This window comes from Camelus dromedarius, chromosome 9 (genome assembly GCF_036321535.1).
Source record: "Camelus dromedarius isolate mCamDro1 chromosome 9, mCamDro1.pat, whole genome shotgun sequence".
NCBI lineage: Eukaryota > Metazoa > Chordata > Mammalia > Artiodactyla > Camelidae > Camelus > Camelus dromedarius.
In genome coordinates this window covers 51,331,248-51,357,723 of record NC_087444.1, presented here as the reverse complement: position 1 = coordinate 51,357,723, position 26,476 = coordinate 51,331,248, and the positions used below count along the sequence as shown (strand labels likewise).

At 47.8% G+C, this 26,476-nt stretch overlaps 1 protein-coding gene across 1 annotated transcript in view; it reads right to left on the bottom strand.

The window, feature by feature from the left end:
- The window catches only part of ABCC12 (ATP binding cassette subfamily C member 12), a 55,877-nt gene extending 29,996 nt beyond the window's left edge, over positions 1 to 25,881 (bottom strand). The window contains exons 1-11 of the mRNA XM_064489996.1: positions 25,752 to 25,881; positions 25,099 to 25,254; positions 22,746 to 22,893; positions 22,222 to 22,455; positions 19,726 to 19,899; positions 19,143 to 19,290; positions 14,874 to 15,022; positions 12,358 to 12,465; positions 9,180 to 9,455; positions 5,237 to 5,308; positions 2,719 to 2,843 (exon numbers count right to left, since the gene is read on the bottom strand). Coding sequence (XP_064346066.1) covers positions 2,719 to 2,843; positions 5,237 to 5,308; positions 9,180 to 9,455; positions 12,358 to 12,465; positions 14,874 to 15,022; positions 19,143 to 19,290; positions 19,726 to 19,899; positions 22,222 to 22,455; positions 22,746 to 22,893; positions 25,099 to 25,254; positions 25,752 to 25,870 — 1,709 coding nt within the window. The 5' untranslated portion in view covers positions 25,871 to 25,881. The remainder of the gene's footprint in view (positions 1 to 2,718; positions 2,844 to 5,236; positions 5,309 to 9,179; positions 9,456 to 12,357; positions 12,466 to 14,873; positions 15,023 to 19,142; positions 19,291 to 19,725; positions 19,900 to 22,221; positions 22,456 to 22,745; positions 22,894 to 25,098; positions 25,255 to 25,751) is intronic.
- Between the last annotated feature and the right edge of the window lie 595 nt (positions 25,882 to 26,476).

The window sequence follows — 26,476 nt, the reverse complement described above, 5'->3', positions numbered from 1 at the left end:
AGGGCCGGGGTCACTGGGGGAGGCTTCCTGGAAGACGCCACACCATGAATAGACGAGAAGACGTGTGTGGGTGGAGGGACCAGGTGAGGGCTGGTGCTTGTGAATGGTGACTCTGGCATGTGCTCCAGGGTGCTCCTCTGTCCTCTGGTCCCTCCCATCAGGCTGGAGAGGACAGGGTTCTCTCCCCTGGGACAGCTGAGGACACTAAGGCACTGTGCATGCCGCCTAAGGGGCGGAGACACCAAGCGGGAACAGGATCTCAGCTCCTTGGACCTCCCGGCCTCCCGGTATTGCCCCTCAGCGTCACCCACTGTGTAGCTCTGGAGGCCAGTTTGTGGGGAGTCTGACGGACAAAGCCCCAACCAACTCTCAGCAGCTATGCTGCTGGGTCCTGCAAAGGACAGCAGAGCTGGGGGTCCCCTGATGCACTGGCCATGACCCCAGTGCCACTCCTTGGGGACTTCTGACACCAAGGGAGCCAGGAAGTCAATAAATAGTGGGTAGGAACTGGGAGATGAACAGGAGAGGCTCCCACACCCTCCTCCTTGGTTTTCCCTGCACCTCGATCCCACTCAGACAGCCTCCGCTACAAACAGGTCATCGCGGTTCCCCACACCGCCGCCTCGGGAACTGGCTTCTGCTCTGTACTCCCTGGGGCACCTGGTAGCAGTTTGAACTTGTGCCACAGCCAAGCAGCCTTGGGGGCCCAGGTTTCCATCTTCCTTGACGGGCTGCCTGCCTTCACCAGGTTGATAGTTGACTGACTGATAGAGTAACTGATCTGGTCACCATCATTGCCATCACTGGGATCCTGTCTCCTTGATGCATGACAATGGGCCGGGCTCACCCCTCAGGCTTTGCAAGACACACCTTCCCAAGAGGGCACCAGCAAGAGGGTGAGCAGATGGATCACGGGGAGCTGCCCTGCAGGTGGCACTCCAGGTCCTGGCAGCAGATGCCCTGAGCATCGTGCCCCTGTATGGGCTTTAGGGTCGGTGTGCCTGGTGGTGAAGGCCAACAGCTTTGGAATCAGAACAACCTGGGTTTGAATCCAGCTGGGTAACCTTGGACAAGGAACTGTACCTCCCTGATCCTCACTCTCCACTCTATACAATGAAGCTGATCGCTCTCATTGGGTTGTGAGAAGGAAGTGGGAACACATACACAAAGCCATGAGCACAAGGTTGGGTGCATGCGAATTCTCCATCAGCGGTAGTTACAATTAATGTTATTACCTTTGCCAGTCTTTCACTATGCTCAGCACGTCTTCATCCCTTTGCCCTCCACCCCATCTTAAACTTCCTTCCCACCCTCCTGTGTCCTTAAGAGCCACAGTGTCCACCCTAGGAGTGGCACCTCTGCTCAAGATGCCACATATGAAGGGTGATGAGTCCATACTTCAAGACCCAGTTCAAGCACCACCCCGACTCCCTCTCGTGATCTCTGCTGCCTCTGACATTCTAGCACAGCCTCTTACCCTGGGCACATTCCTCCTTGGCCCATGGTCATTTCTGTGCATCTCTTACAACCCCTTCCAGACTTGAGCATCTCAAAGGCAAAGATCTATCCGAGCCACCCTGGGGTCCCCCGTGGTCCTGCAGAGTCCTGTGTATTGCAGCTATTTGGTAAATATTTGCTCTCTGATGTCCTCCCTCTAGTCTGCTTCTGCAGAAAGAGAAGCCGTTCCAGGCAGGGCTGGGAGGAGGCCCAGGCAAAGGCAAGCCAGGAGATGCTGAACAGAGTAGTTCAGCTGGTGCCAGGGACTCCCTGCCTGAGCCTCCTGAGGACAGGATGTCGTGGCCGGGGACGAGGAGGGGGAGTAAAAGGCCTGCTGGGAATCCATGCACTGTCTGATGCCAGCCAGTAAGGACAGAGTCTGTGGGCTCAGACAATAAGATGTGAAAGCCCAGAGCTGACAGCCAGATTTGTAAAACCAACTCATTGGTCTTTGCTTTAGCATCGTGGCACTTGGTGGGGGTCTTCAGGGTTACTCAGCTGTCAGGTAGTTCCTGAGGGAACAAGTGATGCTGACCTGGAGTCATTTAATAGCTTTGACCTTGGGCAGGTCGACTCTCCTCTAGGCCTCAGCCTCTTCATCTGTAAAATGGGAACATGAGGCCAAGATCTCCCTAAATGGGTGGTTACAAGATTCTAATGAGAAAACCTACATGGCAGCACACCAAACTCAGCAAAGAACCATGGGAAGCTGTTACAGCCTAGACATAGAGATACCAATCCAAATGTATTTAAAAATTAGAACAAACTTTGTTTATATTCCATGAGATAATGTTGGGGACATCAGCAGTGATACATCCTGATAGCTCTGACGTCAATGAATAATTTTCAGGGCTGATTAATTGCATACCTGCTGCTCACGATTTCAAGCAAAAGTTCTGGTTACTTGGTCTAAAGTAAAATTGCCTGATTCATCTTTTCAGACAACATATGCCCCATAACAGAGAAGCTCACAACATACGCAGCTCTGCACTCGGGTTGAATGCCGATTCCACTCATTTCTTCAAGTGTGATTGCAGGTCTGCAGGAGGCACCTCTCCTGAACTCTTGGATCAGGGAAAACCAACACCCGTTTGGATCTGATGAATGTTTCCTCAGGACTCATTAACGAAACCCACTGAGCTATCATGACCAATGGCATCAGCCTCTGTAGCAGAGTGTACCAAATACTAAAGTGCCTCACGCTTTCAAAGTTAATATTACCTTTGGTGATCATACTTTTCTCCAAATAATATGTTTTCTCGCACATTTCCATGAAAGATCCAAGCTTGCTGGGAAACATAGGCCAGAGTCCCGCTGACGGCCACAATCCCTTGTTGTAACTGCATCTGAAGCAATGACACCAGAGAACTTTCAGGAGCCAGACCGCCACCAGCTTCTCCTTGAGGGCCCACTGCACACTTGCCACCCACTTATTCCAAGAGCACTAATTGTGAAGGTGTGAGAGGGTGATGAGATGTCTTGTCCACCTACTGCAAAGACCAGCTGTGCAGCCTGGGGGTCTCAAAGTCAGATATCTGTGAGAGGTGGGGCAGGAACATTACAGAAGGGGCCACGGTGAGCCCTGCTTGCCAGAGGGCCCAGTCTGCAGGGCTGCTACTGGCCCACACGCCTTTGTGCAGCTAGAACAAGATGTCCACTGAGGGGACCTGTCACAAAGCTTCCCTTCCCTCCAGGCCTCCAGGTGCAGTGGCTGGACCCCGCCTTCTGCAGCTGGGCCCCCGGGAGGGGGCACCTCCACCTTCCCAGGGATGGTGGCCCCAGCGTGCCCCATCCTAAAGAAGCAACCTTGACTTCATTGCACAGTTGGTGCCAGGCAGGGATGCAGGCCTGATGCAGCCAGAGTTTCTAACTTTTCAAGAGGAGTGGAAAATTTCCTTTCTTGCAGAACTTCTGAACTTTCAGAACATCAAGGAATATGATTAGGAGACATGCACGGGCGCCAGTCTGTGACCGGGAGTACACAGGTTCATTTCAGATGGCCTTCGCGGTGAGCCTCAACAGATAACAGGAGACACTAGCAGTGATGCTGTGTGTGTAGCTAATGGGAGGGGGCGGTGTGAGGCTGGCCGTGGTTCTCAGGGAGACTGCTCATCAGGCAGTGGCAGTGTGCTGGGGACAGGGAAGGAGGATAGCCACGGTGGCCAAGAGATGTGACTCCATTTCTTTTCAGGAATGGTCCAAGGGACAGAGAGCATTAGACTCGGAGAAGGGAGAACAGTCCTAACAATAACGGTAATACTAATGATGACGGCTAAAATGAACGGGTCTGCGTCAGGCACTGGGTTAAGCGCACATAAAATGTTGGTCACTGTGGCCGGTGCTGGGAATTGTCCTATAACCACCATTATATACGTTATCTCATTTATTCCTCAGCACGAGCATCCTTAGCCCCACTTTACAGATGAGCAAGCCAGGGCTCAGAGAGGTTAAGTTACTTGTCCAAGGTTAAACAGTGAGCAGGAGGCAGAGACGGGTGGTGAGCCCAGGCAGTCCACAGCCCACTCACCTACCCATCCTGCCACCCTGCCTCCCCAGTGACCACGTGAGGGGCCCGATCCCACCACCTGACATAGGAAATGAATTCTATTTTCGCTGGGGCACGTTCCAAAGGAGCAGGCCAAAGGGGAGAAGTTAAACAGAGACAAATTTTGCTCCCATATACGTCAAAACTCTCCAAAGAGGGAACCGGTATGAGATAATGAGTTCCCATCACTGGAGGTATCTGAGCAGACGTTGGCTCATCTCTTACAGGATGCGGTGGAGCAGATTCACGTTATTGAGTGGAGAATTGGGCTGGGTCACCTGTAACACACCTGCTGCCTCTAGGGTTGTCACAGAGGCACCCCTAGAGCATGAGGGATCCCAGCAGCTCACCTGACTCAGCCCCCACCTCCGCCTTCAAACAAAGAAGGAGTTGTCACCCCTTCTACAAATGAGTCAACTGAGGCCAGAAGTCACCTGGGTCTGGTGGGGCTCTTCTCAGCCTGGCATCCCCCTCTCTCTACTGCAGGCAAAGGCGATCCCAGGTGCCCAACCCTCTCTTTGGGAACATAGAGTGGGGAGAAGGAGGACTTAATGTTTTTTTCCCAGAATATTTCTCACTCATTTGGGATGAGAAGACGTGTGAACTGGGAACAATTCATTTACTGAGGATGCAGTGAACGGCTTGGCCACTTTCCTGGGGGCACGCGGCTAGAAGCAGCAGACAAGGGACGAGAACCCCAAGGTCTCCCCTCTTCCTACTGCAAGGTGTGCTGTGGTTCATGCATTCAGTCAGCCCCTCCTCCTTCGAGGAAGCCTTGCCTGAGCAGCTGCTGTGGGCAGACGCTGGGGATGAGGAGATGGATCTAAAGTCACTGCGAGTTGCAGGCTCCTGGGTCCTTCTCCATCAAGGTGCCTGGCTGGCTCTTCTAATCAGCACAGCCCAAGCATGTCATGGGAAAGCCATGGACTTAATGACCCGTCTTTTCCTTTGACCAGGATGGAGCTCCGGGCAAGGGAGCTGTCGCCACTTAACTCACATCATCAGCAGGCAAACCCGAGGTGCGTGAAAGGCCCAGCCCCGCCTGCCCAGGGGCCTGGAGCTGCCAAGCGTACTGACCTGGAAATCACTGTGAACTGTGTGCACAGCGTCCAGTGCGGCTGAGCCCAGGGCCCCAGACACGGCAGGCAGGGAGCCACTCCATTGTCATGTTCGGGTTCCATCTTCACAGCTTACCTGTCCTAGGAGAGCGGCAATGAGGGAGCTCTTCCCACTGCCAACATTCCCGCAGATTCCCAAGACCTTCCCCTACCAGGGAAACAGAAAAAAGACACTGTCGTTCTCCCGGTTCTTAGAGGGTCGCCCCCACACTGTGCTGGCCCAGCCAGGCAGGGACCGGATCCCAGCCCCGAAACACAGCCCGGGTGGATGCAGGAGCCCAAGTCTTAATTAAGTGCCTTCCCCTGTGCAGCACAGCGGAGCATCTGGAGGGCTTCTAGGAATCATGTCTGAGCACTGGCGTGAAGCTGCCTTGAGCTGGTCTGGGACACACAGGCCCTGAACATGAGGCTTGTCCTGTCTGTGCCCGGACTCCAGGAAAGCAAATCTAATGGAAGTTAAAGGCCACACGACCCAGAGGGACAATGAGGATAATGACAGCCTCGAAGAACAGAGGCAGGGTGCTTTTTAAAAGTCACTTTAAAAGCATCCTTCCGCCATAGCAGCTCGGTCTGAAATGACTGAGTAGCTATGCTGCTCCGCCACGTTGGGTTCACGGATTATTCTACAGCGGCAGGTGTATTCGTTCATTCTAACGAGTGAATGACATTCTAACATTCTAACGAATCATCGTTAGAGCCTGCTCTGTGCCAGGTGCTGTTCTCAACACCAACCACAGCACGACCCAGCAAGGAGCACGGCAGACACAAGACTGGATCTGTCCTCATGGGGCTTATGTTTCACTTGGGGAGACAGTAAACAAGATAAGTGAGTAAAATACAAAGTATGTCAGATGCACGCCAGGAAATAAAGCAGAGAGGAGATGGGGATGAAGAGTCTCACTGGAAGAGTGGATGCCTTAGCTTGAGTTCTCCCGCAAGAGGCTCCGAAGCAAGGAACTGAGTGAGAAGAGCTGTTTGGGAGGTGCAGGAGATGCTGGATGGGGAGAGGGGGATGGTACAGGGCAGGGAAGGCAGCCCGTCACGGGTGTGCTGTTAGCTCAGCTCCCGCAGGAGGCAAAGCAAGCTCGACCCTCCTGGGAAATTCAAGGGATCTGGGAAACTGAGTGTGCCTTTATCCTCCCAGTGGCTAAAGGAGTTGGGGTAAATAGCCAACAGTCAGTGTTGGAGAGTGGTTCCCTCAGCTGTTGACATCTTAGCCCTTTGAGGACAGTGGGGAAGGACCCTTGGGCACATAGATGCTCATGTGGCAGTTGGAAGATGGTCAGGACACACGGATGGGTCACCAACAAGATCTGCTACAGGTTATGTTCAAGTAAGCCCTGGAGGAGGCAAGGGAGTGAGCCGTGTAGGGGAGCCACTGCAAGCAGACCAGCAGTCCATGCTGACTGTGAGGTGGCCACCTGCCCACTCTTGTGTTCAAGCAGATATTGCAATGCTGCTGTTGGAACATCTAAGAACATTCTCATTAAGATCTGCTCCCAGTGATCCCTTAGAGCAAAGATGCCCAGCATGGGGCCAAATATGGCTCCTTTCCCACCATGAGCTAGGCCGGAAGGGCCCATCACCTGCCTGCCACCACCAGCATATGAGGGTTGCAGCCTGTCCCTGGGATAAGTCATTACTGAACACCAGGTGCCACACTGGGCCCTGGGGATAAAGCAGTGATCAAGGCAGACACAGTCCCTGCCTTACTGTCACTGGAGCTGCGGGAAAGTGAAGCTGACCCATTTTAACTCCACCTAAAGGACCACAAGGAAAGGGGCATTATGGAGACTTTGGGACAAAGAACCCACAGGGATGGACTCAGCCTCATCTGCCTTGCTGGGAGCATAGAGTTTCTGTGTTCGGGAACAAGCCCGTCTCCATATAGGGAAAGGCCACAGCCCAAACTTGGTTTTACAACGCAAACTGCCTTTAACTTAAAACTGGCTCTCGGAAACATGCCGTGAAATGTGGGGAAATTGTTGTTAGAGAGTCCCTTCAGCTTGAGCCTCGCTGAGTGAAACCTCCTGCACATGTTCCATTCTGGGGTCTGAATGTGTGTGGAAGATTTCCTTCATCCGACTTGTTGGGAACACACAGTTTTTGTGTTTGGAGAACAAGCCTATCTCCATACAGGGAAAGGCTTTGGACTTTGTTGCGTCCTGTCTACTACTTGTGGCCGGATCTGAGCCTTCCAGATTCATCCTTGTCTTCAGCCGGAAATCCACAAGGCCTGCCCCTCTGAGTTTCTCATTGTTCATTTGCTCATTCCAAAAACATTACTGGGAACCTACTCTGTGCCTGGTTCTGGGCTTAATGTAAAGCCACAACTGTGAACCAGAGGGATATGTGCCCTGACTTCAAGGAAGCTGTAGTCTAATGGAATCATGTACTCAATTTGGAAAAACATGGATGCCTTGAATTCAGGACATTTAAGGGCAGCACTTAAGCTGGACATGACTGTTAGAGGGAAAGGCCACAACAATAGCTCACCTCCACGGGGACTTATCGACGGCTTAGCATTTGTGTGTGATGTCTCTTTCAGTCCTCACACCCACCTTGTGAAATGGGCACTATTATTAAAGTATCCATGGAGCAGGTGAAGAAACAAGATTCAAGAAGTTAAACAATACTGTCAAGGTCACGCAGCTAGTGGGTGGCTGGGACCAGAACCCAGGTCCCCCAGGCTCCAGAGGCAGAGCCTTAATCCCCATGACACTATGCTGTCCCCAATGTCTTCACCTTATTTTACAGAACATTGATCATGTCCTTAATGATAAATCAGGAGTCACCAATGTACTGAAAAGGCGGAAGGCAATTGCAGGGCTAACAGGCAGCTTCTTTACAACACAAGAGTCATTCACTGAGGCCCCTCTGAAGCATCTCTGAAGGCATGGTTGCAGTAACCCGGGTGCTGTTTCTCACAGGCAGGGGAAAGTGTTGAGAAAGCAAGCTGGCTGCATGCAGTGGGGCTGAACCGAGAGCCGAGCTCAACTGCACTCAGCCGACTGAATGTCATTTCCAGTGAATATGTGCAGACAGCCTTGTTAGCTACAAGAGGCATCGCTCTACACCAGCTCTTGAGCTTAGCATCACATTAACACACAAGCACCTCTCCTCCTGTAGTGCTCACTCGCATGGGGAAAGGGTGAGTCAACAAGATGGGAGATTAAAATATTAGGCACAAGATGAATGCTGAACCCTCTGCAACAAAATCAACACCGCCACCCCCGGAAAGCTGCTGCCGAGTTCCCAGGGCAAGAAAACCACGTGCAAGAGAGGGTCAAACGTTCCCCAAAGGCAGGGCTTCTCTAAGACTCTGTCCTCTGATCCCCGATCCCGAGGGGAGGGGAGCATCCAGCAGACTCGGCTGGCTTCCTTTGCTGGGCTGCTTGTTGCTCCTATTTTGCTGTTTATAAGAGCAATGTCGCATGGCAGTTAGGAGCACAGAGTCTGGGGCCGGGCGCCCTGGGTGTGAAACCCTCTTCTGCCACTTGCGAGCTGTGCGACTTGGGTGAGTTATTTAACCTCCAGTTTCCTCAAGCATAAGGTGGGATAACTATAGTATGCCCCCATACAGTTATCGGGGTGGTTAGATGAATTAATTAGGGGCCTGGAAAATGGAAAGTGTTCATCGTTGTCAGCTATTATAATCCATCACAGGACTCTGATGTGAAACTAAGAACCAATCTGAGAAGATGTATGAATGCTACCCAGTTTGGGTTTAGCCACCTGAAACGGATTGTCCGTGCAGCACCACACCTGGCTCTCAGCTCCCCTGGAATTTGAAGATCAGCACGAGTACAACCCCTGAGACAACCACATTCTCTCAGCTTGAAGACAGGTCTCCATTGCTCATGCACAGGGTTTTACGATTTGGAGAGAAAAGCAGCCTGGTGAGAGACAACCCACCACCACCTCCTGCTCAAACTGAGTAACATTCAGCCTTGAGAAAGCTGTGGCCAGGGGACACAAGGAGGAAGGATGGAGGCCACACCTTCAGGACACGTACCCACCTTTCTCACCACAAAGCTTATATTGTGCAGAACCGATCTGGGGCTGCCATGTTGCTCCTCTGGGTCAGTGACTCCCTGGGCTGATGGACTCAAACTGTATGCTTCTGGCCTTTGTTTCTGGAGAAAATTCTTTTTCTGATTCTGCACTTTGTTTAGATCACTTTTCCTGCTGACTTCTTGCTCCCATGTCAAGGTGGCATTTGCTAAAAGCAAGACAGTATCTGGGTCTTCTGGTTGGGTGAGGTAAGATGGGGGGCTTTTAGCAATGAGAATTTTCTAAGATTAAAGAAACAAAATTAATTGGGCAGACATCGTCCATTTGCAAGAATCCTCCAGTGACCCCAAATCAAACTCTCGGCAAATTTACCGAGACGTCTAGGAAAGATATCCCGAAGATACTCCCCCAGGAGAAGCTGTAGCAAAAATAGTGTACTTGCTTATACTGTCTAGGGCAGGTGCCTCCTTAACCACAGGATCCATCTGGGTCACCCGCATCGGAGAATGCAGGTCCCGGCTACATTTTACCCTCATGTGCTGTGGTGTCAGTTGTAACTTCTCCTTTTTCATTTCTGATTATTGATTCTCTCTTTTTTTTTCTTGAGGAATCTGGCTAAAGGCTTATTAATTTTGTTTACCTTTCCAAACATCGGCTCTTAGTTTCATTGACCTTTTCTATTGTTTTCTTTCTTAGTCTCTATTTCATTTACTTCTGCTCTGATCTTTATGATTTTTTTCCTCCTATTAACTTTGGGTTTTGTCTGTTCTTCTTTTTCTAGTTCTTTCAGGTGTCAAGTTAGGTTGTTTGTTTGCAATTTGTTTGTTTGTTTGTTTGTTTCCTGGGGCAAGCTTGTATCACTATAAACTTCCCTCTTCAAACTGCTTTTACTTTTGCTGTGCGCCATACATTTTGGATCACTGTGTTTTCATTCTCACTTATCTCCAGGTATTTTTAAATTTCTTCTTTGATTTCTTCAGTGATCCATTGTTACTCAGTAGCATACTGTTCAGCCTCCATGTGTTTGAGTTTTTTACAGTTTTTATCTTGTAGTTGATTTCTAATCTCATACCCTTGTGGTCAAAAAAGATGATATGATTTCAATTTTTAAAAATTTATTGAGGTTTGTTTTGTAGCCCACTATGTGATCTATCATGGAGATTGTTCCACACACACTTGGAAAGAAGGTATATTCTGCTGCTTTTGGATGGAACATTATATGTTTATACACACACACACACACACACATACATACATAAAATCATCTGGTTTAATGTGACATTTAAGGCCTGTGTTTCCTTATTCACTTTCTGTCTGGGTGGTCGGTCCATTGATGTAAGTGGGATGTTAACATCCCCTACTGTTATTGTGTTACTGACAATTTCTCCCTTTAAACCTGTTAATATTTGCTTTATGTATTTAAATGCTTCTATGTTGGGTGTATATGTATTTATGGTTGTTATATCTTCTTCGATTGATACCTTGATCACTCTGTAATGCCCTTTGTCTCTTATAACAGTTTTGTTTTAAAGTCTATTTTGTCTGATATAAGTATTGCTACCCCACCCTTTTTTTGATTTTCATTTGCATAGGATGGCTTTTTCCATGACCTCACTTTTAGTCTGTGTGTGTCTTTAGATCTGAAGTGAGTCTCTTGTAGGCTGCATATATGTGGGTCTTGTTTTTGTATTCATTTATTTGCTCCAATGTCTTTTGGTTGGAGCATTTAGTCCATTTACATTTAAAGTAACTATGAGTAGTTATGTACTTATTGCCATTTTGTAAATTGTTTGGGGATTGGTTTTGCAATTCTTTTTTGTTCCTTTCTTCTTTTACTCTCTTCCTTTGTGATTTGATGACTCTCTTTAGTGTTATGTATGGACTCCTTTCACTTTGTGTATGTATCTATTACAGATGTTTGGTTTGTGGTTACCATGAGGTTTATATATAGCAATCTATATATTTATATGTGATTATTTTAAGTTGCTGATGTCTTAATTTCAAATGCATCTTAACAACCCTGCAGTTTTACTCTCCTCCCTTCATGATTCTTGAAAATACATCTTGCATCTATTTGTTCTGTGTATCCTTTAACTGTTTATTGTGGATATAGATGATTTTACCACTTTTGTCTTTTTTAATCTTCCTACTAACTTTGTACATGGTTGATTTACTACCTTTACCCTTTACTGTATATTTGCCCTTGCCAATGAGTTTTTTTCCTTTTGTAATTTTCATGTTTCTAGTTGTGGCCTTTTCTTTTTCACTTAGAGAAGTACCTTTAACCTTTTTTGTTAAGCTGGTTTGATGGTTTTAGCTTTTGTTTGTCTATAAAACTTTTTAAAAAAATTTTTTAAGCAGGGGAGGTAATTAGGTAATGCATGAACCCAGGACTTCATGCATGCTAAGCATGTGCTCTACCACTTGAGCTATACCCTCTCCCCTTGTAAAACTTTTTATCTCTCCATCAAGTCTGAATTAGAGACTTGCTGTATAGAGTATTCCTGCTTATAGATTTTTCCCTTTCATCACTCTAAATATATTGTGCCACTCCCTTTAGCCTGAGGAGTTTCTGCTGAAAAGTCAGCTGATAGCCTTATGGGAGTTCCCTCGTATGTAACTTGTTGTTTTTGATATTCTCTCTTTGTCTTTAATTTTTGCCATTTTAATTACATTGTGCCTTGGTGCAGTCCTCCAGATGATCCTGTTTGGGACTCATACAATAAATCTTTGATGAATGAATAAATGAATAAAGTGACTAAATGAGTGTATAAACGTGGCGCCCCCACCATATTCCTCATCACTTCTATCACCACACCCATCCCTTCTATCACCACACCCATCCTGGGATAAACTAGGTAAGCAAAGGGGGGATGGCTCCGTGCAGACCAAACCAAACCCCACTCCTGGACCAACTTAAGATTGGAGAAACAGTTGAGAATCAGGAACATCCTCTTCCCAAGTGGAGACTCCATCTCATTTTTACTAATAGAGCAGACCACCTAATAACACTCTGCCTGTATCCTGCTTTATGTAAGCAACACTGAACAGAGGGCCTGCTCCCAACATTCACCAAACCAGTGACCCAGACCTCCAATAGGTTGGCACAGCCTCCCCTTATCTGAGAATTTTCCCACCCCAAAAGGAGATCTCTCTTCCCTACTCACCCAGTGTTAGTTATACCTTCATCCTCATTAGAGAAACATTGGCTTCGGCCGCTGCTTTGACCGAGAAAGGCAGGATTGCAATCGAAAACTTCATTACATTAAACATGGCAATCACACTAAATGCCTGAAGAACAAAAGAAAGGTATAGAGTTTAGGATGGGATGTTGTCTTAACTTTGAACCATTAAATCCATGGGGATTAAACTTGCTGAGATGAGAAACAGTAGCACAGTTGGGATTCTCTGAGGAACAATTTTCTCATTTCATGGCTCAGAAATCATGGGTTGGCAAATTAAAGATATCAACATCTTAATCTATTTTGCCTTTGGACTTTCACCAAAATGGTAGGAAATTTAGCCCCCTGTTCTGTCAATCAAGAGGGGATAAGGTCCGAAGAAGGCCTCAAATTGAGTGCATTTGGAAATCTCCATCCATACCACATCCTTATTTGGTTGAGATCATTTGCTCAAAACCCTGTGTAGATTACCCTAAATCATCCTTTTCCCTCCATTGTTTCAGAGGCATCTGATCCTTCAGAGACAGAGTATCCTTCTCCACAACACACACAGCCCAGGGTTACAGATGGAAGCTCCCAGGAAGGACATGCCTGGCCCAGGCTGGCTGCTGGTTCTCCTGCCCCCAGGGTCTGGCCTCCATGCCCTGCCTCCACACACACACAAGGGACTGATTTGAGAGCCTTTGTCCCACTGCCATTTCCAAAAAATCACACCCCACCCCCACACGTTCCCTAGGGCCTGCCCCACTGAGCCAGGCCTGATGGGTGGCTAATATCATGTAGCCTCAATGAAGACAAGTTTCCTCATTCTGTGGATACCCCGGGGGGGATGATCTCGTCTCTCAAATTTTATCTTCTTATCTGTCCAACTTTTAATTAGCGGCCTCTCCCTAATTACCTATGTAAGAAATTAATAACACAATTTCCATCGACAAATCCAGAGTGACCCTTCCTGCTGTTGAATGGGCCCCATGGACAGGGCCCCAGGCTTCAACTAATCCAAGTTAGTTCATTAAGAGGGTGATGAAGGATGCTCCTTTCATCACTCTGGTCCTAAACAGATTCCCAAAGAGACCTCAGCTCCTCCAGCCCCCAAAGCACTATCCTGGCTCAGGAAACCCAGGCCTTGGTTGGCAGAACACCTGGGGCTGCCTGAAGGGACAGTGCCTCAGGGCTGACCTCCTACTGACGTGGCTCTGGCAGAAGAGGAGACCGCAAGTGATGCTGAGGCTAATGAAACACAAGCCTTGCAGTCAGGGAATTTGTTCTTGGTCTAGATTTCTTCTAAATCATCATTTTAGAAAATATTAACCATGTGCATTCAGTTTGGTTTCAAATTAACTTGCTTGGTGTGTTCTGGGGAAAAATTTTTGTTTTGGGTTTGGGATCATGGACGGCAGTCATGGAAATTGGGGAGCATCTGTTCAGGTTTCAGTGCCTCGATCATTACCATCCATTCTGGCTTTGGGTTTGTGGCTTGGTTGAAGCCCCTAGAGTGTGAGAGAGTAAACTGTGTATGAAGAAACTAAGAAAATAATAGTACCTCGCAAAGAAACACGGGGCAGTAACAGGATTGACAGCCCCACAAAGGATGCCCCAGAAGAACATCCTGCCTTCTCAAACTTCTCCCCACTCCCCTCCAGGTCCCTGATATTTGGTGTAATTCCTCTCCTGTGAGCATACTTCTCCCCTTGTTTGTTTCATCCTCTCTCTGTCTCATTTTTTTCTTGCCTTTGTTGTCTTTCCTCCAACCACTTACCCTCAGACACTGGCTTAATATCCGAGCTGTTTGCTTTATTTCAGTCAGGGGCCATTCCCCCTCTAACTCAGGTTTCTGTAAAAAACCTGAGCACCTCATGTTCCTCCCAAGTCTCCCTCTGAGTCTTTCAGCCCCAATATGCCTGGCCTGGGTGAGCATCAGGCTAATGAAAACAGCAAACACTTACGCAGCACTTACTGTGTACCAGGCACTGTCCCATGTACTTTGTGTAAAAGACCTTCAGTCCCCACAACCACAGGGACTGTCATCACCCCATTTACAGATAATAAAACCTAGGCAAGAGAGGTTCACTGAATTTGCCATAAGTCATCACTAGCCAGTAGTGGAGTCAGGACTTAAACAAGGGGGACTCTGATCCAGGCACCACACTGCCTTCCAGTGCTGACAACTCCTCCCACCCAGAGAATGTCCACAGGCTCTCCTCTATATGAATAAACATGAATAAAATAGCCAAGAGCTCCTTTGATATCAGTTTGGTTTTCCAAATTTAAATTGTGTTCCAACGTTCACTACCACCCCGGCCCTGCTGTAGATGGGATAGGAAGTGGTGCCAAGCTCTCCTTGGCTCCCTGTAATCCCAAGTACTGGTTCTAAAAGTTGGGGTGGAACTCAGGCATTGCCCGGCCTACTGTGCACAGGTGTTCTGAGGCCAGTGCTGGGCAGAGGAGGGGAGGAGCTTCCCACCTGGTACGGCCAGAGCTGGGTGCAGGGCAGGCGAGTGCTGGAGAGGTGCTTACCACTGGAGCGGTTAGCTTGCGTCTTAGGAGGATGTGGCAGGTGAATGTCAGCACAATGGCTATGGTGGATGCAATGGGGGCCAGCGCTGAGTTTCCACTTTGGACAAATCCAGCTTTTTCCAGTAATTTCCTTTCCCTCTTCCTTATACCTATGAAATAGAAACAGCCCACATTGGTCTTATTTTGCATGGCAAGTACCAACATTAAAAAAAAAAAAAAAGTATTTTCAATGGAATATTACTCAGCCATAAAAAAGAATGAAATATTTGCAGCAACATGGCTGGACCTAGAGATTACTAAGTGAAGTAAGTCAGACAGAGAAAGACAAATATTATATCACTTATATATGGAATCTAAAAAATAGTACAAATTAATCTATACACAAAACAGAAACAGACCCATGAACATAGAAAACAAACTTATGCTTAACAAAGGGGAAGGCGAGGGAAGGACAAATTAGGAGTTTGGGATTACAAATACACACTATTATATTATATATAGTAATAAAATAGATAAACAACAAGGACTTACTGTATAGCACAGGGAACTATATTCAATTTCTTATAATAACATTTAATGGAAAAGAATTTGGAAAAAAAGTATATATATGTATAACTGAATCACTTTGCTGTACCTGAAACTACCATTGTATATCAACTACACTTCAATTAAAAAAAATATTGATTAGAAAAGTAGATAAGCAACAAAGATTTACTATATAACACAGGGAACTATGTTCAATATCTCATAATAAACTATAATGGAAAAGAATCTGAAAAGAATATATATATGAATCACTTTGCTATACATCTGAAACTAACACAATATTGTAAATCAACTGAACTTCAATTAAAAACACAAGAAACATATTACTCCTGCCAGATCCTCCTTCAAATGAGTGCTAAGGGCCCCTGTTGTGAAGTTTAAATGAGAGGACGCACAGACAGCCCCAAGCAGTATGTCAGCATGTACTGGGGGCTCAGGGCACATCAACTGCCGTGGCTGGGTGGTTTCCAAGGTGCCTTCTGATCTGATTCTCTGTGTCCAGAGTCATACTCTCAGATGCCCACAGGGGTCAAACAAGTCATGTAAATGAAGGGACGGGGCAGAGAGCAAGACCAGAGTGAGGATGTCCTAGGGCCTCAACGGTTCTCAAGTCTGAGATCTGGAATTTTGTGAGCCATCTCCCTACTTTTAAACATTGGGAACTAATTGGAAAAGTTAAAGTACTGTAGGGGTCAAACAAAACACATATGGCAGCCTGAATGCTGCCAGATTGAGGCCCCTGTCCTGCATCTCAGGAACAGAGACAAAAACCCGTAAGTCCATATGAGGCCCCTGACTCTGCACCGTTCACAAATAAAATTCAGGCTTCCCTCCCCTGGTGTTTAAAGTGCTCAATGGCAATTCCAACCTCCTCCACAAAAACCCTGCCACATTAGCAAAACAGCACCATAGCCATTCTCACTGAGTGCTGACTTCGCCCAGGTGTCCCGCTGAGAACTGCACTCTCTCATCAGACTGCTCTCACCACTGCATGACAAGGGAGAAGCTATCACTATGCCCTTTTGACAGCGGAGGAAGGTCTTACCGGGTTAAGTGACTTGCCTCTTAGGTGGTTGAGGCAGAATTAGAACCCGGTTCTACTGGGATCCAGAGCTTGCTCTCCAGATGCCCTTCCCCTCGAGAACATTGGTCACCCCCTACTCCCCCAGCACAGCCCGCATCTTCACCTCTAGGCCTTGGCTCCTGCCCCTTGGGGGCTTCCCCAGCTCTGGGTCCACGTCCCTGCTATCCTCCAGGGCCTGTCTAAAATGCCACCTCTGCCAGGAGGCTGTTCCTGATTTCTCACCCCTGAGGAGTGCCTCTCAGTTTCTCCTGTGGCAGTTTCTCCACTTTATCCTATAATTAGTTCATGTGTTCACTCACTCACTCCATCTTAATCTGATGCCTAGTGTACTTCAGGTGCTCTGCTTGGGGCCGGGGAATACAAGTATAAACAGGGCCTCAGCTCGTCCAGTAGGGGAGCTAGACAATAAAGAAATGGACAAACCAGTAAATAAGATCATTACAAGTTGTGCTGGGTGATAGGACAGAAATGAATAGGGTGAAGTGATTAGGAGTGGGGCGTGGACCTGCCTGGGACTGTGGTCAAGAAGGCCTCCTGAGTCAGTGACATTGGCTTTAGGAGACCTGAAGTGAAGACAAAGTCACCATGAGCATCTAGCAGAAGACATTCCGGCCAGAGGGACCAGCCAGTGCACAGATCCCAGGGCGTGAATGAGCATGGATGCTGTTCAAAAAGCAGGTCTGTAGGGCTCAGGGGTGAGGACAGGAGGTGACGGGGTCGGCAAGGACAGCAGGGGTCACACTGCGTAGATCTAAGAGGCCATAGGGAGGAATCTGGATTTCATTCACAAGTCCTAAATTTGAATAATGTAAGTGTGACAAGAAGCCAGGGGGAGGGAAAGGATCTGATGGACGTTTTTAAAAAGTCATTCTGGCTGCTGAGTGCATGGTGGATTTTAGGGGGAAGTGGGAAAGCATGGGTTGCATGCAGAAGTTCTCGCCATGGTCCAGCAGGGAGACAATACTGGTTTGGACTGGGTGGCGGTGGAATGAAGGGAAGCAGACAGATTTCAGATGTATTTTAGAAGGAGTGCCAACAAACTTATAGCTATTTTTGAGCTTAGTTAACTCAGCGTCCCTTACTTTTAAAAATTGGGACCCTTTTACTCATTATTTTGTGTGGTTCCCATTTCCTTGTGAGAAAGGAAGTGGGCAGGGCACAGCCATTCAAGGAATGATAAAGCAATCAACATCAAAATGGTGGAAGATTCAACCCCCAGTAGACCTTGAGTCTCAAGATTTGACTTTAGCAGAGCTTGAGCTTCCTTATATGCCCATTGTAATATATTAACATGGTAAATAACATGCCCATGGCAGTCCCAAGGCTAGCCACAAGAGGTCAAAGTGGGAAATGGCCAACTTCCTGGGAATCCCAGCCCCTTCCCCAGGCTAGTTAGACTGGTCCTTCCACTTATTAGCATATGAAGCCCCCAAGCCCATAAAAACTGGCAACACCTCTCTCTCTCCCACTTCTTCAGAGAAGTCCCACACTTTGTCTGTGGAGTGTGTACCTACTTTTACTCTAATCTGAGCACCCAGCCCCCTCACTTCATGCCCTTTCTCTTGCCTTTTGATGTATCTCTCTAAATAAATCTACCTTTACTCAACTGTGGCTCACTCTTGAATTCTTTCCTGTGCGAAGCCAAGGACCCACACTTGGTGGGACCTGTCCCAGGGGCTCAAACGAAGCCTGAGACACGGCCCTCCTCACGCCCCACATCTGTTTTTCCTGCATCTCTTGCGCATAGTAGGAACTCGGTACACACTTATTGAATTAAACTGGCTTGAATTCAACTGAGTTGAGTTAAATTGAATTAAGTCAAATAGAATCAAATGTAATCCCATCAAATCAATTGTACTGAGGTGACTTCACTCCGTGAGGAAGTATTTCTGGGTCTCCGAAGAGGGCTGCCAGTGTCCCAACCTAGGCCACTTCCTTTGGCAAGCTCAGAAGGAGAAGCTCTAAAGCCATTTCCTCCAACGTGGGTGCACAGCTTCGGACCCAATTACATGCTGGTCTGAAAGTGTAATTGTAGATCCAGAGAGTGAGTTGTAACAGTGGTTCAGATCATTAACCGGCCAACCACCTGAGTCTATGTCAGCAATTATGTAAATGCTCCTGCAATTAGATTTGCATTTTATTTGATTGAAATAGCTTTAATATCATCTTTAAAAAAAGAAAAAAACAGCTATATACGCATTCTCGTATCTGCCCAAAGCATGTCAAGTCAGTGGGACATCCCATCATGACGAGGCTGCTGCAGGCCAGAAGGGGATTTATGTGTGAGTGTGAGCGTATGCGCGTGTCCACACAGACATCTGCCTAGTCAAGGAAATAGCTTGAGACGGCTCTTTTCCTGCTCATAATGCTTCAGTGGGTTATTTTTGTGATGGTAACTGGACAGTACAAGCATTCATCAGCTTCAGTAAGGCGAAATCATATGTCACTCACCTGCTGGGTTCACCAGAGGAGATGTCTGGGTCTATTATAAAATCTCTGTAATCCTTTGAAAATCCTGCAGACCAGTTCTGGGGTCCCTTCAGCCCACTTCTAGAATGCCTGGTCCCAGGAACCTTAAGAACCGCTTAGAAAGCACATTCTACGAGGTAAGTGGTTCTTTAAGCACCTGCTCAGCCTACCTCGAATGGTGTTGGTAAAAGATTTCTCCCAGGCGTACATTTTAATCAGTTTGATGCAGGTCAGAAACTCATTCATTGTCTGAACTCGCTTGTCTGTCACCAAAATTGCTGATCTTCGGAAAGCTGAATTGAGCTTAGCCATAAACATCTGAAATCAAGGTACAAACACTGTTCAGAGAGAACTGCTGAGTTGCATTTGGCCTAAAAATCCAGGGATTGGTGTACAAGTGCCAGGAAAAGTTCTAAAGGGAGTTGGCCCGAGATTCTCAGCCAAATCTTTCCCCTGAGTCATGGCCAGGGTGCTCTGGGGGACACCCCCTGGGGACTGGGCAGGTGATACAAATGCATGTATCACCAGGAGGCAAGGAAGTGCTGGGGACTTTGACAAATTGAAGAAGCATGGCCCCCCTCCCCCAGGGCATTCCAATTCAAGTTTTTTAAAAAGAATCTATGCTGGGCCAACAAAGAAAGCAAGTCTGTGAGCACAAAGGCTTCCGGGCTAGCCCCGGGAACGAAGCCTTCTGTCCGCTTTGGTGAGAGCGTGTGTGACACACAGGCGTCAATTGCAAAGGCAGGCCATTACCTGGATGGGGATGAATATCACATACACGGCTATCCCGATGAGAGCTGTGGGCCCCAGGATGAAGAAGGCATAGACGGCGCAGACTGCCATTAGGATAGGGATGGTGGCTGGCAGGGGACAGAACAAGGCAGCTTCAAACAAGGAATAACTGTCACTTGATAGCACATTGAGCACCTGGAAAGAAAGCACATGGGTTCAGGCTTTGGAAGGGCCACCCAAGCATTTCCTCAACTGAAGGCTTTCAGAGTGGCTGAGGGGTCTGAGGAAGGAAGAGAAAAACTGCCTTCAAGGGGGACGGGGGTGTCAAGTGAAATAAATGCACAGCCTGAAAGTTGAGAGTTATGTCTTATTTGGTGGGAGGACTCGAGCCGGGATGACAGCCTCTCAGATCACTCTGAGAAACTGCTCCCAAGAGGTAGGGGAGGAGCTGGGATATATAGGAGCTTTACAACAAAGACCAAGTAGTTGGAACATTAAAAGATTACTTGTTAACTGAAGATAACCAGACATCTCTAGTTAAAGAATTTAGCACTCTTCTGTGTGTAGGAGGGAGCAAATAATTGGGCTCATTGAATTCATTCCTTTGACAAGCACCTACTATCTAGGGCCAGTATCCTGTCCTTTCTTGTTCTGAGTCCCGTCAGAGGGCACCATTGTGAGTGGCTGCAGAAGCTGGGCTGGGCTGCAGGCTTGTCCTCACTGGGGGCTGGCGGCAGCAGCTGATGACTTGATGCCTTCAGCATTTTTTGTCTACTGACGTGGCTAGCGGTATTTTTCATTCACAGGGGTCATCTAAGAACCAACATGGTGAGTTTTGCGGGGCCTCATTCTGGGATGACTTTGGAGAGGCCGGTCTTTTAGAACTGAGAATCCAGATGAGGGAAGGCTTAAAGAGCAATATTACCACCTTAGGACCATGCTGGCGAGGTTGACAGCAGCTCACCCTGTATCTCTCTCTCCTTTCTCCTTATTAGCTCAACTCTGCTTAATCAGGGCAGCTGTGTGCCCAGCTAAAAAAGACCACATTTCCCAGCCTCCTTTGTGGAAGGACTGTGGCCACGTGACTACGTGAAGGGCAATGAGATAGAAGCCAAGGTGTTGACTGGAACTTTGGGGATGAATTCTTAAAGGGAACCCACTCAATGAGGAAGACATAGCCCTTTTTTTTGTTCTTCTCTCCTTCCTCCTCCCAGCTATCTGAAACATGGGTGGGAACACTAGACCCCCAGCCTCCATCCTGAACCATTATGGGAGCGTGTGCTAGGGTAGTGATGAAGAAAGAGAGAAAGTTCTGGAAGTCCTCATGTAGGAGGAATAATAAAATGGCCACATTTAGGCTAACAGATTGCTTATTCTTATGCTTGCCTTTAGAACGGTCAACAAACCTGACCCACCAGTTGCTACTTACAGCTCCAAGCCTAATGCTAAAACTAAAGCTATTGATCTAACTGTTTCTACTTTATTCCAGTAATTGAAAGTAATAATCATGCTCGGTCTCTGAGTCAGTTCTCCAAGGAGGTCACAGGACTGTAACCTTACAAAATAGTCTGAATTACTGACAAGACCACGCCTTGAGTGCTTACAAGATAAAGAGATCTAACCGCTAGCCTCTACACAATTGGTGGCCTGGAGGGATCGTGATGCCATTCTAAGTCTTCTGATGAGAAAATGATCCTGTTGATTGTTACTGAAGCTTTATTGTTTGGGCTATGGCTGCATAACCACCCCACCCCAATCCCAAGGTGAGTTCCCAGTTTTGAAGGCACTAGCCTGCTATGAGTCCCCTTTGCCTGGCAAAGTAATAAAGCTGCCTCTTTTCTTCTAAGCTCCAAGACCCGGTCTCTGAGTTATATGGCTCATCAGGGACGGGGCCGATCTTTCGGCAACACGCACTTCAGCCCTGGATCTCCCTCTTCCAGACTCTTTTTATAGAGTGAAATAACTGCATCTGGTTTAACCCACTGTTATTTGGGGTTTTCTGCTGCGTGCAACTGAACCTAACCGTAATTGATACAGATGCTTTGAACAAACTGGAGGACCAGCTGTGAGAAAGAAGCAAGCCTTCTTCCTTATCTCACACCACCTAGGGTTCCCTTGGCCAGGGAAGTGTTCTCATGTAAAGGGTGAAGAATTTACTGCTAAAGGTTAAGGGCTTAAGAAAATGTCAGCTCTGAAGTCCAAATGGCGTGGTCTTTATTATGACCTTGGCATCCCAAACACTACACAATTGGAGTGATCAGACCCATTAGTCAATCAATCTTAAATGCCCGCGTGTGCTCCGTACTGCTCCAGCTTAAGTGGAGCCCTCCTTTCTCTGAATTCTGCTGGTGCTTTGAGTCTCCCGCCACCTCCTTTAGCAGTGAGGTGGGGCGTGATGGGCAGGACATTGACAGACAAAAGGGAGGCAGGTGCTCCATTCAGGAAGCACATCTCATGCATATTCAGGAAACCTGGGGCTTAGTTTTCTAAAATTGGGCTCCTTCTGGCCCAGCTTACCTCACCAACAGACACGTGCGTCAGCGTCTTGAAGGACACCAGGTTTTCGAAAACCAGGGTGGAGACAGCCACCTTCAACCGGATCGCCGTGCGATAATTGATGGCCCAGGCAAGGGCCCAAAAGAGGACTTTGGTAAACTCAGTGGTGAAAAGGGCCATGCACAGGCCGACGCCAACCCAGACCTTCCTGGAGATGCTCTCAGTCTGCTGGAGGATTTGGTGAATGAGAACCGTCTGTAAAACAGCGTCATGGAGAGAGAGGAGAGGGCCACTGGGGGCTGAGGTTGGTGTAGGTGGTCTCGGATAATGTCAGCAAGCTGACTTTATGAGGCAAACTTTTTAATTAATTTCAGGGGCTGCCGCTGTGCTTGGCAAAGATTAGCTTTATGAAAATTCGCCCCGAAGGAACTCAAGGATAATGACAATGTACTAAACCCACCAGCTCGTAGAGAAAGTAACTAATGACATTCTTTGCCAGTCTGGGGACCCAGGAGACAAGGCAGAGGAAGGGCCGCCCCACTCACCGGCCCTATGGCCGCCATGATAATGCAGAGGATGTTGGCCACGATATCCATCAAAACACGCGTCCTCTGGAATTTCCAGACCACACGGCCCAGAGAGGCTTTCTCAGGACCCACCTTTTCTACCTCTTCATCCCAAAGGATTTGAAGTCTGTGATGGAAGAACAGGAAGAAGGAAAGGGACTTAACATTTCTACGTGCTATTTGAATCTACTCTGATGGACAAACCTTTGCAAGAATGCTTAGCACAGCCCCCATGCCTAGGAGTGGTGGCTTCAGATGAACAGCATGGGTTCTCGCTTCTTCTTCTGCAGGGTGGATGGGACATGGGAGAAGCAGCAGGCAAAGCCTGGACACAGCACCAGCTGGTATCTGGCACCAGGCACGTTCCAGGCCCTCATTTCCTCCTCCTCCTGCCCAGAATACCAGTTGTGATAAAAAGATGGAGGCAACAGAAGAACCAAGAGAAAAATCTTCCCCAAGGCAGGGAGGAGTTTGTCAATTTCAGAGGTCTGAAAGGAGGCCAGTGCGACAAGAATGTGGTAACCCAAGAGAGGGGCTGGCCTGACACCAGAAGGCGAGGCAGGGTCAGACCCCATGGGACCTCACAGTCCTTGGGAAGGAGTTGAGATTTCATTCCGAGTGCAAAGGAAGCCACTGCAGGTTTTTCAGCCGATGTAGCAAGATCATTGTATACATCTAAAAGGACATCTGGCTGCTATGAGAGCAGTGGATTCTGGGGGTGGGGAGCAAGACAAAGCAAGGAGGACACAGCAGGAGATGGTCACCATCCAGGTGGGAAGTGTCAGTGACTTGACACTGGGTTTAAGGAAAGGTGGACAGGGGGAGACCACAGGGCTTACTAATGAATTAGCTGTGGGAGAAAAGGAGAAGGGGGATTAGGGATCCGAGTTTTCTGGCTTGGCCAACTGTGGGAATGGAGTTTGCAGAGATGGGAGAAGAGGAAGAGGAAACGTCACCCTGTGGGCTGAGGATCAAGTGCAGCTTTAGATATAAGATGCTTGTGACTCATCCCAGTTCAGCTGTCCAGTTGGATGTTTGGTGTATGAACTCAGAGGCATGGGCTGAAGGTAGCCTGTTATTAAGGTTGTCAGTGTGTGTTTGGTGTGTAAGCCTTCGGAGTGGATACGATCACCTGGGAGAAGAACGTAGTGTGAAAGGAACAGGGATCTAAGATGATGTGGGGTAGATGGAGGAAACATTAAAAACAGACAGAGGTAGAAGGAAAACTCAGCGCTCCACAAGAACTGGTCCAGCCCTGAGCTCCCTGTGCTCCCTGGAAACTGTCTCCAGACTGTAGATTTTGGAAAACCCCACTGCCTGAGATTTCTGCAGGGCATAGATGAAGGGACGCACAATTGCAGAAGCAATTGCAAGGCCATGATTAGCACTTCCAGCCCTTAAAGCTTATGAGGCCAAAGAGAAGGAGAGCTCCAGAAGGAACAAACAGAGAGGGGCTTGGAGCACTTCCCTGTTGTTGAGGACAAGAACCTCAAAGTTCAATGCAGCTGTTAGAAAGAATGAAGTTGCTGGGTTTGTGCTGTGGGAAAAATCTTTGTAAACTCTTAGCTGAAAATAGCAAAATGGTAATCAATAGTATGCTTTATTTTTTTCTTCAGAGAAAAAAACATGACCTGTCAGTAGGGAGGAGGAGGAAGAAGCATTGATGTGCAGAAGATGGTAGCAGAGGGTTTAATCAGAGAAGAGGAAATTCTGGCCGGATGCACACCGACATGTCACAGTGCTGATCTCTGGGGCGTCGAGATGCAGTAGGGTAGGGATATTTCCACTGCTTCCACTTCTGTCACTTTTCCCTTTTTATCATGAATATGAATTAGGTTGAACCAATGAAATTTATGTTTTTGCAAGTCAAAATTGTCAAATATCGGCAGTTGTCATTCAGTTCAACCTAAACATCTTGTTAATATGAAAGCCCAAGGACGATGTTTAAAGTGACACAAAACACAATGCTTGGAACTGCATGCAGCAGCCCCCGTGGGGTCCAACCAGCACAGAGCAGAGTAAGATCCTGGCCACTCCTGTCCTGATGGAGTGCTCCTACAAACAAAGCCCTGCCCAGAATGGTCCTGAAGCCGCCAGTCATAGCCCTCAAGCAGCTCTTTCTCCCCACCAACTCTCCCCAATCCTCACCTCCACAGACATTGGGCCAGGAAGTTCAGCCCAGCCCACATCTGAGATATAAACCACTGAGAAGAGCCACCAGGACCCGGGGGCATCCATTTTCGCACAGGGAAATGGAAGCACACGAAAGGGATCGCAGGACCCTTCCCAAGGCAGGCTCCTCTCTAGACATGACCCATACAAACACTGGTACCTTTTGGCGTTGACGTCAGATGAGTCATACGGTGACAATGGGGGCAGGCTGTCCACAGTCAGCGTGTGCTTGTAGCCTCTCACCATCACTGGCGTGAGCCAGGAGAATGTGGCAAAGGAGAGCAGCCCTGCATCATCCACGGGGTTGGTTGCCAACCTGAGACAAATGAGATGCTCAGTGTCCTAGGATGCTGGGGTCATGGCCTCGAGTCTCTGACTGGAATTCTTGAATACAGCAACAACCACAGCCACCTCCAGACCGTGACTCACATCCATCAGTCCCATGAGCAGTGGTGTGCTGGGCCAGCTCCTACCAGCTTGAGAAAACTGACTGTTAGATTTTTAGGAATTCTGTAGGTCAGTTCTTGAACACAGCCAATATTAAAAATTAAATTACATGTAAATAAATTATGTTAAACATAAAAGCATTAAACACTCAAAACTCATAGCTTGCTAGATTATTTTGTTAGATTTTACTAATTTCTATGATCTGTAGATTCTGTAAGTCTATGTGGTAGAAATACCACATAGAGTAAGACTCTGTTATTGTGCATCTCTTCCTGACTTTGCATTCAGTGACATCACACTGGTAGTTTGAAGTCAGCCATGATAGAAGAATTTACCTCCTTCCCTCCAATCCTTTTCATGGTTTACCTTGCATAGGGTCTCACTGGGATCATGGTCTTCAGGCTGGGGTCATATCTCTCTACAAAGGATCTCCGCTGGCCTCGCCGATCCAGATCTGAGATAAGGTAGGGGACATCGCCCACCATCTTGATGGCAGTTTAGAACCCTGGGCTCTTGGCTTAAGGACCTTCACTCTGCAGCAGAAAGATGAGGATACTCTGGAATGGGATCAAGCAGCCCCTACTTCACCCAGCTCCCTTTCTCCAACCACTCAGACCTGGTTTCACCAATTACCTTCCACATTTATAGGGGAGTATGGCCAGAAGCCCTATGCATCTGTCAACTCCACCATGAGCCTTTCTTACTAGCAAGGACATTCTGTTCCTTTTCTTTCCCATTTTGGGTTTACTGGGAGCAGAAAAGCCTATTGCAGGTTTTCTATCAGGAGCTAGCCCGTGGCCACATCCGAGTCCTAGCCCTAGCAAAAGAACCTCAAGAAGGTCAATTATCTGTCTTAGTGTGACCCAGCATGAAGTTTGTCACACATATATATCCCCTTTTCCTCCTTGATCCTTTCAGATACCCAGGAGTTTGTGTATCCACATTCCCCTATCTTCACACCCAAGGATCAGAGGACTTCAATGAGGCCACCTCTCAGGACCATACACATCTGAACAAACCCACACCCACTTCTGTGACCACTGCCCCAAAGGGAAACCAATAATCCAGGTGGAGAGGACACTCTTTGAAGT